The 13,765-nt window shown below is 37.1% G+C and overlaps 1 protein-coding gene across 13 annotated transcripts in view; it reads right to left on the reverse strand.

Moving 5' to 3' along the window:
* Nucleotides 1–13,765, reverse strand: part of LOC126874335 (protein unc-13 homolog B-like) — a 379,726-nt gene that overhangs the window by 9,301 nt on the left and 356,660 nt on the right. For 11 of the 13 annotated variants that reach the window (XM_050636351.1, XM_050636341.1, XM_050636331.1 and 8 more), the window contains 11 exons: nt 9,927–10,068; nt 8,793–9,239; nt 7,961–8,111; nt 5,001–5,735; nt 4,500–4,721; nt 3,926–4,369; nt 3,719–3,850; nt 3,378–3,603; nt 2,489–2,641; nt 620–724; nt 184–346 (listed from right to left, as the gene is read on the reverse strand). In XM_050636351.1, the coding sequence (XP_050492308.1) occupies nt 184–346; nt 620–724; nt 2,489–2,641; nt 3,378–3,603; nt 3,719–3,850; nt 3,926–4,369; nt 4,500–4,721; nt 5,001–5,735; nt 7,961–8,111; nt 8,793–9,239; nt 9,927–10,068 (2,920 nt within the window). The remainder of the gene's footprint in view (nt 1–183; nt 347–619; nt 725–2,488; nt 2,642–3,377; nt 3,604–3,718; nt 3,851–3,925; nt 4,370–4,499; nt 4,722–5,000; nt 5,736–7,960; nt 8,112–8,792; nt 9,240–9,926; nt 10,069–13,765) is intronic. The other 2 variants (XM_050636294.1, XM_050636284.1) reach the window with 1 other exon arrangement.

Below are 13,765 nucleotides of genomic sequence, written 5' to 3' on the forward strand. Positions count from 1 at the left end.
GATTTGTTAATATCGATCGAATGTGTGCGTATTGCATGAAAAAGATCAATGATCATAATTCTAAATTTGTTCCATATGTAAAGAGTATATGAAACAGTTATTAAAATTGTTAGTTAAAAGGCATTGGTATTTTTTAAATAAACAGAGGACAAGTAGGATCTACTAAAAAATAGAGATACTCACAAGTCAAAGCTCTCGTTGAATTGCGGCGACCAATTATTGCTCTTTGATTTTGTCGATTGCTTCCTCTTCTTTCCAGTTAAATGCGGTCCGATCAAATTTACTTCAACGTACGGTCTGAACATTCCCGTAGCAAGCTGCCACTTCAAATCGTTCGCAGCGACAACTACAGAGTAAAATGTATTAAATATGACAATATTTCACGATGCTTATATATATATATTATATTCTAGAATAATTATATGTATGGTAATATCATTTTTTCATACGAAACTATTACAAAACGTATGAAATAATAGTTGGCAGGCACCTAGATGAAGATCTTTAACGTTATAATTAATAAAGACATGATAGTCTAGACTTATCTTTTTATAAGATGTTAATTTAAACTATATAATTTATAATAAAATATCGATATTCTAAAGTAAATAAAACATACCTTTGACAGTGACCTTCTGTTCGCCAGTTCCAGGATGTGTGAAAAGATCCACCTGTATACTGACTTCTCCGACCGAGCCTTCCTCCGTACCGGCAGTATCTGGAACTTTATCAACGATAAGTTAGATTTCATCTGAAAATTCCGATTTCTAGCCGCTAAGTACTACGAGAGAGAAAAAGGGAGCTTCGGTCACCGCTATCCGAGGCTAAAATTCTCAGATCTGATGCTAAGATACTATGATCAATGTCTAGTTCTAGAGCAGATTACATGCTCTAATCATATGCATATATAGAACTTTGTCTCTTTGAGTATTTATCAGAGAAGACGAAGTTGCTGTGTTGTTAGAGTGTCTCGGACACGCATTAAATACCTCAAGCGTATACAATTTGAAAGAGTTTGATACAATTGGTTAATTAATCGGCTTCATCGCTTTCCGACCAACGATCAATTGGCGAATTATGAAAATCTACATTTGCCGCTCTGCTCGACGTGCAGATTATAACGTTTGATTATGCGTTTTGTAGCTGATAATTAATCGATCAGTTGTATGGATACGTAAAATAGAATGAACCATTGCATAGGTATCAGTTGAATTAGAGAGCTGCATGTCTCTTGAAAGAAATAATTAAATTGGAGTGGTGAAATGGTGAATTGGCAGTGATAAATTGAACAAAGGTCTATAGGTGTTTATGTGTAAATGTGTAAAAGCTTCAAAGAAGATGATTAAAGAAATGCTTAGTGTAAAAGACAATGTTAGAAAATGGCAACCCTTGGAGCGTGTAACACACGCGCAATTTTTATAAATTGCGTCCAGAACAATTGCCTGTAAGATTTTATAATCTATGTAATGTATAATTTTACATTTGTCGTCGAATAAGAAAGCAAAAAGAAATGAATTACTGAATGTCACGATCAGAGTCTGATAAACTATTTACTGAATCATTTTCTTCGCGATCACATAAATTAAGTAGAATACGCGTGGGTGCAAGATAAGTCATAATGGGGTGGCCATTTTCTATGGTCGTTGTTTTGCAAGGTTTTCGGTAGTATCTAGCAGCAACAGCGGTAGTAGTGATAGCAGCAGCGTTACCTAGTACAACTATCGATCATCGAGAAGTTTTCGGGACGCTTTTGACTCTTCCGATACTAGTTGTTCATGAACATTCGGATGATTTAGCCTCGTGTTATTCTTATAGCTCGTAACTGAACTCTTACAAGCAATTATTGTACCGAAAGGGCTGATTCTGCTTAAATTAACGATTTAAGTCATAATACATTTCAAGTTCAATAACACGTTGCTAATATTAGTAGCATTTGTACATGAGCATTCAAAGATTACTATGTTTCAAGTTACGCATCTATTTCTTAAACCAATAAACTATTGCCATGCTTTCGTCTATATAGTTAAGCAAATTTAATTAACTTCAATACAAAAAAGCCATTTCTTTATTTTATAATCAGGAACAAGTAACGCAGATGCCAAATTTTCAATATAAATTCTTTTCGAAAAATTTTGCAATTAATAATTTCTCCATTAATAAAAAAAGAGTATTACTAAAAAATCAACATATATATATTTAAAACCATTGATCAAATCCAAGTATTATTTTCAAAAACCCCTTTTTCTATTAACCTATTATATTAATTTTGGTTGGAACGAAAGCATAGAGGTATAGGCGATTCGAGTATGAATGCCCAAAGACTATCAGCCAAGTAGCCTATCTAGTCCCGAAAAGACAGCTCGGTGAATAATGCAATCACAAACAGTTCACTACGTCCTAAAACGAGCGCCTAGGTTCGAAAAGTGGCCAGAAGTCAGCGAAGAATTCCCGAGGCTTCTGCTCTAAGGTGGCTAGTGCTCTCTGGTACCTTGTCGACTCTCTCGACGAAGAGAGGGCTTGCTCTGGCGAAGGGGTTCCTCGAGGCTTTCCATACCCTCGGCTCCTTCCCCTTCGTCACCACCTCTTTCGCTGCTCATCGAACGCTGACGCTGACGCAGCTTTGACGCATTGTTCAGCGGCACTGTCGCGATAATTTTGGTTACGTGGGTTGTATTCGTACCTCGTGACGAATTTTCCAAAAATGTCGCGCTGTGTGTGTATGTGTATATGTGAACGGATGATGATCGCAAACGAGCGTGCATGGCGCAACGAGTTAATTTTCACGTTTCAATCAGATTTTAAATTCGATCTTCACGCGATTGGTATTTGGTTGCATGTGGTACCTGTACGAGCGTCTTATTAGATACTGTTGATGAATAAATTTATGGAAATTGACGGTAACATGTACGTTCGTAGATAACGTGCGTCGCGATATAGCGGAAGCCAATTTTTTGATTAATATTTTCGCAGCGTTTAATTTAGTTGGTACATCGATCAAATTATAGATTCTCGCTTCATTTGGAATTTTGTTAGTTATCATATATGATGATATGTATGTACTGTGCGCTGGACAACTGTGTTTGTCTTTTCACGCGATAGAAACATACTTTTTATTTGCCATCCAGATGCGAAGAAAGTACTCGTTTATTTGATAGTAATTCTACATTATAGTTGCGCCCCTGTTTTTGTTATTTATAGCGAATAAAATTTTGTCTTTGCTCGTAATATATCATCACCAATGCTGATAAATGATAAACGAATAAAACCGTGATTATGTATATAGTTCTGATTTCTAATATCGATCGATGATCTTTTACCTGATACCAGATGAAAATGTTTATGAAGCTATTTGATAAATTGTTTAAGAATCGACTTACCTTGGTTCACCTGAGACGTAACAAAAGTCTTGATGAGGGTGTCTGTTGTTTGCGTATACAAGCTCAAGGCGTATCGTAAGCTCTGCAATTCTGGCGATTTCTCTAAGAATGTCTTCTTCAGACCGTTTCCACCCGCGTGGAAGTACTGTTTGATGGTATCGAGGGCGACCTCGAGGACCGCACACTGCTTCGGGGAAAGATTCTTCTCTACTTCTTTAGAAATATCCTGTGAACGATATGAGATTAAAATAACATAAGGTTTTTTATCTACTAACGATTGAGCACAGTTTTCAAAATATTGAAAGGAAATATTAAGTATACACTATTTAGATTAAACACACCATTACACCGCTCAGTGCGTTTTTCACATCCGGTTTACCAACCATGTGGTTCTTGAACAGTTTCGACATGTCTTCTATCTTCGCATTCGCGGCTAAGTTCTTCGCATTATCCGTCAGATTCTTGAACATCATCTGTAAAATACATGTACAAATATATTTATCTGTGTAACATACATTCATCGAAAGTTTCGACAGTGGAAAACATACGCTCTTATCCGACATAGGTGGCAACACCACCGTCTTCTCTAAAATCCTCATGACGATCTTCCACAATTCTTTCAGCAGCCTCTTCAGCACAGTCTTTTCACAAGATTCAGCATACAACGACAAACTTCCATCGAGAAGATCCATCAAAGGACGCAACACTTCATCAGCTTCCACAGCTACGTTATTTCTTTGAGCAGGTTGCACCTGTCCACCTCCTTTAATGGCTAGCAATAAATCGCCTAACTCTTTCACCGAAGCTGTTATCCTTGGTTCCAAACTCTTTGCAAAGAGCATGGCTAGATCGTCGAGTGCTCCGTTCAGTTGCTGTTGAAGTTCTTTCAGAATGTTCGCCGCGTCCTCTTCCAATTTTTCTCCACCCATCGACTCGAACATCTTCTCTAATTGTACTCGAAGTTGCTGAATATTGTTCATGAGAATGCAAGCCTAGAAAAGAAGACGATTCTTACTTGAAAATGATATACGGACACAATGAGGCTTGTTACTTGTAAAATATCCTCCAATGAAATACATCTTATCGATAAATCTGATTGTTATAGTCGACTGTTAAACGTACGATTCTTTCTTCCTTCAGGTGACTTGGGAATTCCTTCTTCACGATATCTGCATAGGCGACTAACACTTTCACGATGGTTTTCGCGAACCTCTTCATGTATCTCTTCCAGATCTCCGGATCAGGACATTCCAGCTTGGAGACCACGTCGAAGCACTGGGTTAATTGTGTGAAGACGTCGACGACGGAGACGCTGAACAGCGCGTGTTCGCTGCTCTTTTGGAACTGCGGTGAATTTACACAATGTTAAACCATTCATAAATTTAAGTACAATATATTTTGCTACATCGGATGAAAAAGAAAAAGACGTATTTCAGAAAGTTAGTAATTGATTTAGCGTAGTATGTCTTCTTTATAAAACTATCGGAAAAGATATATTTCTACCGTCAGATCTTCTTCTACCCCTCGTAATCAACGAGAATCATTTTTTTTTTACAGATTGAAAAAATTTTCTTTCGAGCAAGTTAATCGATTTAATTAAACCTGAAGGAAAGGGATACTTACTCCGTCCTTCTTGTCTCTGCTGAAGGCACCATGGAGATATTCCAGTGAGACGTCATCGTTCTCGTTTAGCCACTGCATAACAAACGGTTCGAACCACGCAGGATATTCGGGCACCGCGCCCTTATACGGCGGTACGTCCTTCACGTAATTGGTGTGCAACCACTTGACCTTAAAGTGAAGGTTCATATAGGCCGAGGACTTGCACAGTCTGTGTTGTTCGTGCTCTTCTAACGCGTACTTCATGTCCACCGCGAACAGAGACCACATGGTGGCCGCCGACAGTTGACCGATATTCAATTCCTGAGGGAATTGGTTCAGGACAGGGGCATAACTGTTCTTATCTTCGTCGATCACCGAAACGATCAGCGCGATCAGCTTATGCCAGAAGTCCAACGATTCCAGGCGAGGTCCATGATCCTCGGCGTCTCTCTTCGCCTCGCTTGGATCCACTTGGAATTCTCTGTTGTAGATATCGTAACAATTTTCAAAAAGAAACTGATAGGTCGAACGAAGACACGCTTTCACGCAATCTTTCACCACGGTGCTCGCTCGTGGAGGGCTGGACAACTCCAAAACCTTCATTCTGAAGAACGTGATGCTCGTCAACAGGTCGACCGTGCTCTTCAAGTCCATCAGCTTCTCCTGGCTCGAGGCCGGGAAGTTATTTCGGTACATTGACAGATCGATTCGCAGCGAGTTGTGCAGTTGATCCAGTAATTTCACGAATTTCTCTTTCTGGAACGGTAGAAATGGACCGTGAACGACCAAGGAAAATGTATTTTGTCGGTATATCGAGTTCCCATAAATTACGGGCGTCGTCGGCCAAGGAGAAGGACCTCGTCTTCACTCAGTCCAGCCATTTATACGTCCCGGGCAAACAGGAACGATCAAAAGTTATGTTATACTTATCTCGGTCGGAAAATATATTAGATATGTGGGATTTTGCTTTTAGGCAGCTGGCGTTTAGGGAAGCATATCGACGAGTAGAAAGATTTTGTATTTTTGCGACTAATACATAATACAATATCGTATATAATGTATTATGTAATATATATTATTTATTATGTATTATAATATATTGTATATTACATAATATATGTATATATACACATGTATGGTATCATACATAGTTAAAATTTTATAGATTCAGTAACATTTCTAATCATAAACTCTTTCTACTTCTAATTTCGCTATTTTGGATTTTCTGGTAGACTGTCAAATAAATAATTTTCTATTAATATCTCACATTTTTGTGATACAGATTTTAATATACGACAAAGATTTACTTAATACTGTTAGAATAATTGAAATGCTTATCAATGGCTAACTCTCCATGTCTCTATATGCAATGCTGCTATATGTTATCAATGTCGTAAAACCTTGCTAAAAACAGTCTTTTCTCTTTATTTATCGATACTTCAATGCACGGATAGTGTAAAGAACTTGTTATTTATTATTAATAACAATAGGAAAGTTATCACTACTACCAGTACTGAGAAATAAATAAAACAATAATTATTACAAAGCTAGAAACGTTCGAATTAAACGACTGGCTTGGAGACTGAATTTATTTTCAGAATCGTCGTATTTTATTTGACGAAAAGACAGACTTTTGTTGATAATTCAGTTAGGTAAGTCAACGGTGTTGTTTACGGTTAGCAGGACTTTACGATCCCTGAGGTGCTCATATGGGAAAGAATTCTGTAGGTAGGCTAGATCCAGAAGAAAAATGAACATCCAAAGAAAAGGAGAATCCTTGGGGGAAGATTTTCCAAGCATCGCGTCGAACGCAATGAAATTGAAGACGAGTAATGATATTAACAAGGATGATGTCGAATATATCTTTTCCCTTTCAACGATCGTATTTTTATTTACTTTTCACCATCAATACTACCTTCTGCGATATTCTTCACGTAATTTATATCGTGCAAAAGAGAATCATGGAATAAATAAAATTTATCTTTTCGATGAATAGCTTCGAAGATTCCCGGGAAATTAGAAAACACTTCAATTATTTTCTGCGTTATTCGATATTTTATCAAGCTCTTTGCTCTTTCCTTTACTGTTCATCTCAACTTTGAAATAGTTGCTTTTGTTGTAAACCTTCGATCTTCTTTCGTTAGCGTCCAGCTCAGTTATTTTCTTCTTTTGTTGGCGCTTTTGCAACGAAGATAAAGTTATTGGGTCGCACGTTCACCACCGTACAAGACAAAGTCATGCATAATTCAAGAACGTCGAAACCAGGAACGCTCAGTTTTTTCGCTGCTGACAATTTTTTCGAAAAAATTTACATTGATTTACCGGAACAATCCTCTGTGCCGAACGATAGAATCTGCAATTCCGGCAACTCTGTTTTAAATTAATTGTATACTTTTACATTTCTAGTAGAATTAAATGTAGAAGGGTCTTTCAAGTTCACTTCATTTTTCTACATATATTATTCAAATTTCAATATCATTGATTAATAAACTATATCCATAATACGAGCATCTAACAGCAGAAATAACGACAATAATTCAGTTTTGATTTCCAATTTCCAATTTCGCGTTCAAAAATTCATCAACGCGGTACCTTGATAACTAACGTGACATAATACAAGGGAACAAGATGTTAATTAAAACTTCAATTAAAGCAAACTCTGCAAGTTCATATTGTCAATGTCCAGCCATTGGAAGTGACGGAAGGGGAGGAGAAGAAACGAATGAAACAAAACAAAAAAAAAACAGTTTAATTGAAGAATTTCACTATGGAATTGGAACAAGCATACGTAACGCGCTTCCCGCAAAGTTTCCAAAGCTAAGCAACCAAATAGATGTGAGAACTTAGACTGCCAATAGGGAATCGCAGAAGCATTTCTCAGTCAGATTCTCGCTGTTCTTTCATTCATCCTTTCTTCATTTATTTCCCGATCTAAAGGATCAAACAGAGCTAATCTTCGATGTTCCATTGTGTCAACTTACCCCGAAATTGCTGGCGGCGAATCTGTCACTGGCCGAAACAGCGGAACTCGCGCTCGTATGAGCGTAATATGCGTTTATGTTCGCCAGCAGGGTGGACATTACCGCTGGTACACCCGGGCACAGGTATTTCGTGGAGAGGCAGTGAAAATGCCTGGAAAAGCATTTGAAAAGACACGATTACTAATGAAACTTGATAACATAATGATTTTAACGCTCAGTAGCTTCCGATGATATCGTAATGCATTCCGTACTTTTGCCTGTATCTCTTCAAAAATACGTAACATGTTCGTATACGACAAGCAAAATTCAAGCTTTACTTCTATGCCAAATATGTATTGTTCATTAGAGAAGAGAACAAGTATACCGAAAATCAAGTGCAAACTGAGGTGTTCCTCGCGTTTAAAAGTTAATTTATTTATAAGACAGGGAAGAGGAAACTAAGCCAATCGTGTATTCAGGGTCTCGTATGCTTATCAAGTTCTTACTTGTCCTCGGTAAAACACAAGTAAGGTACACTATAGAGTTATCAAGCATAAGATCCTTAAGGCTCGGTCTTCAAATTTGACCGTACAAATTTCGAAAAAAAGAGCTTCGTATAACGTCATCTTTGTTGGCGGCGGTTGTTTCTAACAGAGAAGTGTGGAAGAGAATATTCGGTCGATCGGATTGTTGGAACGAGAGTTTCGAACGGTGATCTTATGCTTGCTAAACGTTTGCCTTTAGCAATTAAGCTATTCAGCCCGTCGGAAAATGTTTTCTGCCAAACGCTTAGTAACTTTGAATATAACTGCCGCCAGCTACGTTATATACTTTCATAAACAAGACGACTCACGTCATTGCTTGATAGATGCTCTCGATGCCGTATCTCATCGCGAATTCATCGACGAGCTCTTCTCCAGGTGGATCGAAATACACCTTCCAGGCATCGTCTCCTTTCGCTTGAGGTAGAGCCACCACGCCGTCGTTCTTTTCGCATAAGCTATGGAAGAGGTTCTCGTGTAGGCAGGTGTACTGCACGTGGTAAGGGGCGACCTTCTCCTCGCCTTTGATCTCAACGCTGATGTGCAGCCTGATCGCGCCGGATACAGCGCTCTTATCCGTTCTCTTCTCTAGGTTATACCACACATCCATCTCGCCGCTCAGCGTACGCACCTCGATGATCGTTTGTCCAAGGAAATCGTCGCTCTCCCTTGTCAACTTTTGCCGTAGCTTGGATTTCAAGTCGTTGTCCTCGTCCCATACTCTCACTTTTATTCGGTCAGACGAGTTGTGGCATTCGCTATAAATGGTAATTCGAGTTTATCAATTGGCAGATTTTAGAGATTGTGTTTGAACGTCGATTGGGATTTCCAGTCAAGATCCTTGTACTTGATTAATTAAAGGATCGTTTCGACGTTATATCAGATTGTGTTATTTATACGTATAAATATTTCAATTATTCAGGAATGGGAAATTCGACGAACTCTTTCCATAGGATTATGTAGTCGAACTTTGGTAAAATATTTACGTCGAAGGATGCACGGTGTAGTAGAACTTTGCTAATAAAAAGTGCGTACATACGTATGTGTATGTGTAATAATCGAGGTACTTCCCCACTACATATGATTTTTTTAAATAATCGAACTCAATCATTGGTAGAAGTTCGTTTCATTAACTGTTATAACAAAAATTTCGTTTCAATAAACGGAGTCTCGTTGCAATTTTAATTATTTTGAAAAGTAAATTAAGCGAAACGTAAATGACACGTATATCGAAATTACAATTTAGGTTTTACAATCTCTGGGTAAGAGTGGTTCGTTTTATTAATCGTAGACGTTTTGACGTTCAATTAACACTTCGTAAGTTATCTGTTATAGAAAAGGAATTGATATTTCCATCGTTCCATCTTTCTCTTCTTATACCAACCGATATTGATATTCATATCGCGTTTAAGATGAACTTGTAAGGTTACGAAAAAATTACTCACAAGTAAAACTTCTCGTGCCAAACTGGATTCAATTCCCTCGGCATGGTCCTGGTTCGTTTCTTCACTTTACCGACTTGGACAGTCACGTACGGATCAGATGTACCGCTCTTGTCTTTTGCGATCAGACCTTGGGCGCAGATCACTGTGAAAGTTAATCGAAGATTAGACAAACGTTTTATGTAACTTGCCTAACGCGATACGTGCCCCAAAAACGATATTTGCACTCCCCGGAATTCGCTTCTTAGGGTTTTTCCTACCTTTCTACTTACCTAGCAGAAAGTTTAGTCGACATTTATTGTATTCGATAGAAAGAAACTTTACCTGTTACTGTATCTAAGAAAACGAGAGAAATTTAATGTCTTTTGAATGCTGTAAATTATATGGCATTTTTGTTAATATTCCTATTATTGCATCTTTGAAGATCCAATCACGTCATGACGAGTTCAATGATGTCGTTATCGCATCTGTTTAGCTATGGAATATATTCTATTCGAGTTAATAACTCTCTGCATAGTTTACAAATAGATTTTCATATCGTTGGTTTTTAATGCAAAACTTTAAGATACAAATTTTATCAAATTTTCCTCAGAAATCTAATGGAAATTTTCACCAGTGTGAGAATATTTCTCATTTCTCTGTCATATCCTTTTTGATATCTTTTCGAATTTTTAACTAACTACATAGTTTTTTTTTTATTTATTTAAATTCTACAATTTGTCCAGTAGGACATTTGGTAAAATATCATAGCTTAGTGGTATAATAATATAACATGTGGGTGGCTACCCCCAGCGGGGTACCATCTTCGTGTTTGTTAGTTTATATCCTTTGTGAACTAACTACATAGTAAGTAATATAAAAAGACAAATAATTTTTTTATTATTCTCTAGTCTCTTACACGTTCTACGTATTTCTTTTTCATACCGTTTTCACATATCCTCTATGATACATCCTACGTTTACTATTCTCGATACATATTATCACCTCGAATTGTTCACACGAATAAATATCCATTGCGCTATTTTCTGCCACACAATTCTTCTTACGTTCTTTAATCTGTCCCGTGCAATTCCAGTGTTTTGATCGACGATCTAACATTCGAATACCGTCTTGATGGTACAAAATGACGGATAACCGGCAGGCACCGGTAAAAAAGTAGTAAAATCAGGAAATCCACACGCTTAGGTAGAAAAGAGGATTAGGTTCTTCAGGAGGGTCGTGTGTTAAAACACGTTACGATCCGTTCTACCGGTTCAATTCGTTTCAACAGCGTACGGTGAATCGTGGACAGGGGGTTACCAGTTACGAGATTCGAAAGTAGGCCGTACTTCCTAGGGCAATAAAACTTTTACTGCTAATCTATTGGAATTTTACGTCGTACAGTGAATTTCATGCGAATGCATCATGCTGGAAACAATTAGGGAACCATTTTCGATGAAAGTAACCGAATACCGCCAACGGGAGAATCTTATTTTTAGGGATGAAGTTACTTTGGACGTATCGAAACAGTCGTTGATTTTAAATTTATTAAGTTTGATAGATAAGATTGAAGATCGGAAATTTCTGAATATTTCAAATTATCAAATGTTCAAACTGTCTAATTGTCAAATTTTCCAAGTTTCTAGATATTCAAATAGCGAAACTCTCAAGTGTATTGAAATATTCAAATGTTTAAGTTCTCGTGTTTCATAATTCTCACAGATTTTCGAATTCACTGACTTTTCGTTTAATCTTGTCCGTTCAATAAGTCTGCACTTACTCGAATTTCGCGCATTGTACCACGGCGAGATTCTTAATAGATTAAAAGCGGATTTTGTCAGATTGATGGTGATATCGCTTTTATGGAATTTATGCCTAAATGAAATTTAATTTTTCCAATGGAGATTAAAATTTTCCAATTGCAGCTTCTAATACGCAAACGCAAAACGATTCTATGTAAAATTGAATTTATTTGTAGCTTGCTGCGTAACGTATCGTTTAATAAAATCTGTCGATTCGTAGCTCGTCGTATTTTGAAGGAAAGACGTAGGTTAATTAAAAATTCTGTAATTTTCTTAAAAGAAGTTGCCTGCCAGCGTAAACTGGAAATGATATTTGAAAAGCTTGCCAGGACTTTGTTCGGTTGCCCGGAAGCTTCAATTTCTGGTTATGCGTGTACCAGTTTACAAAATTTCAGCTTCCCATTTTCGTTTCCATGGATGTGCAAGTATTGCCAACGAGGACATTTAATTTCGTTTGAATTGCACGTTTCTTTTCTTCGTATTCTTAGATGTCTAGCAACAGGTAAACTGGATTACGTCAATATTTTCTCCGAGTTACGTTTACCTTAAATTCAGCGTGGCATGAAAAGTTAATTAAACATATTACACGTTAAAATTAACGACTAACACAGTATCTCTCTCCTGATTATAATATTTACACAAAAGAATCATGTAGATACACCCTATTTTTTTTATTTACACTTAAACATCGATTTTCTCAGTAACATAGAATCCTCGAAGGAAGTATATCTCGTTAAATTTACTTTGCTCTTTTTCTGCAAAAGTATGTACTTTAAAAACCGTATATAGAGATCCATATTAGATCCAAAGTAAAATAAAATAAAAAAAAAACATTATTAAGACACATTTACGTGTATACATGTAACCATAATCGGTGTATTTATATTTTCAAACGATCATACCGATAGGCTCATGCACATCTATAGTATATAACAATGTAACAACCATCGAACTCAGCACTCAGAGGTCACGTTTCATGGCAGCCACCTCGTAAGCGTGCAAAAGCTCGGCGTAAATCGTGTAAGGAATACATTTGACAAGTTTTCATTTCTAATTCGAGGTGGCAGCAATTCGGGAATGAGAAAATCGACTGGTACGTATTGTTGCTGTTTCATATTTAACGAACACGTCTATCAAAATCGAATAATTTAACCGATTAAGGAAACGTGTTAAATTCGACATTAGAACGATCAGAGAGTCTTTCACAGTAGTTTTGGACCTCTTCTTTCCACGATTGTCTTCAGAACCATGCAAGTCACTTAAATAAAATTAACGTGATTTTCTATCGAGATAGGAGTATGATTATATTATGGTTTGAGGTGTAATATAGTTGGTTTCTGATTTTTCTGCTAACTGGAGTTTCGCGTTTATTGTTATAGAGAAACTCGATGTATCTCTTGAAGTTACGAAAATATGTCACGTGTGAAACTATACGTGACAAGCGACGACTCTGCATATCGATGGCTAGTTTGAAGCATATGAAACTAATCGAATGATATTTTGAAGAATCGAATACATTCACTGCGTACATTGCTATACGTTATCAGTAGCTAATTTTAATATTAACAAAATCTTCCCAAAATTCCTCTTCTTCCTAAAAATTATCAACATTGTAACCCAAATCACTACCACTTCGAAACAAATTATATCCTTAAAAATAATCTAAATTGGTATATATATATACATACAACACATTACTTTCACATACTTGGATATACACATATAAAAGTGTATACATTTATATATTATATATATATATATATATACACACACAGTGATACACACGTATAGAAAACATATATATTACGACAGATTGGACGTTAACGTGCTATTCGGACAGACAGACAGACACACATGCCCATGCTACTAACTCGTTAAATTCGCATCGCCGATTGCAGCGGGGACGATCGCCGATGCTTGCCCGTCCTCGACGAACGTCGATCTCATACCTAATGCTCGTAAAAAAATCTTCGAGCCATGGCCACAATCCACTTCATCATGTCGACAGAGTCTATGTTTGGTGCTTGTGCGTGTGTGTGTGTGTGTTTGTACGTGTACCGT

This window comes from Bombus huntii, chromosome 2 (assembly GCF_024542735.1).
Source record: "Bombus huntii isolate Logan2020A chromosome 2, iyBomHunt1.1, whole genome shotgun sequence".
Taxonomy (NCBI): domain Eukaryota; kingdom Metazoa; phylum Arthropoda; class Insecta; order Hymenoptera; family Apidae; genus Bombus; species Bombus huntii.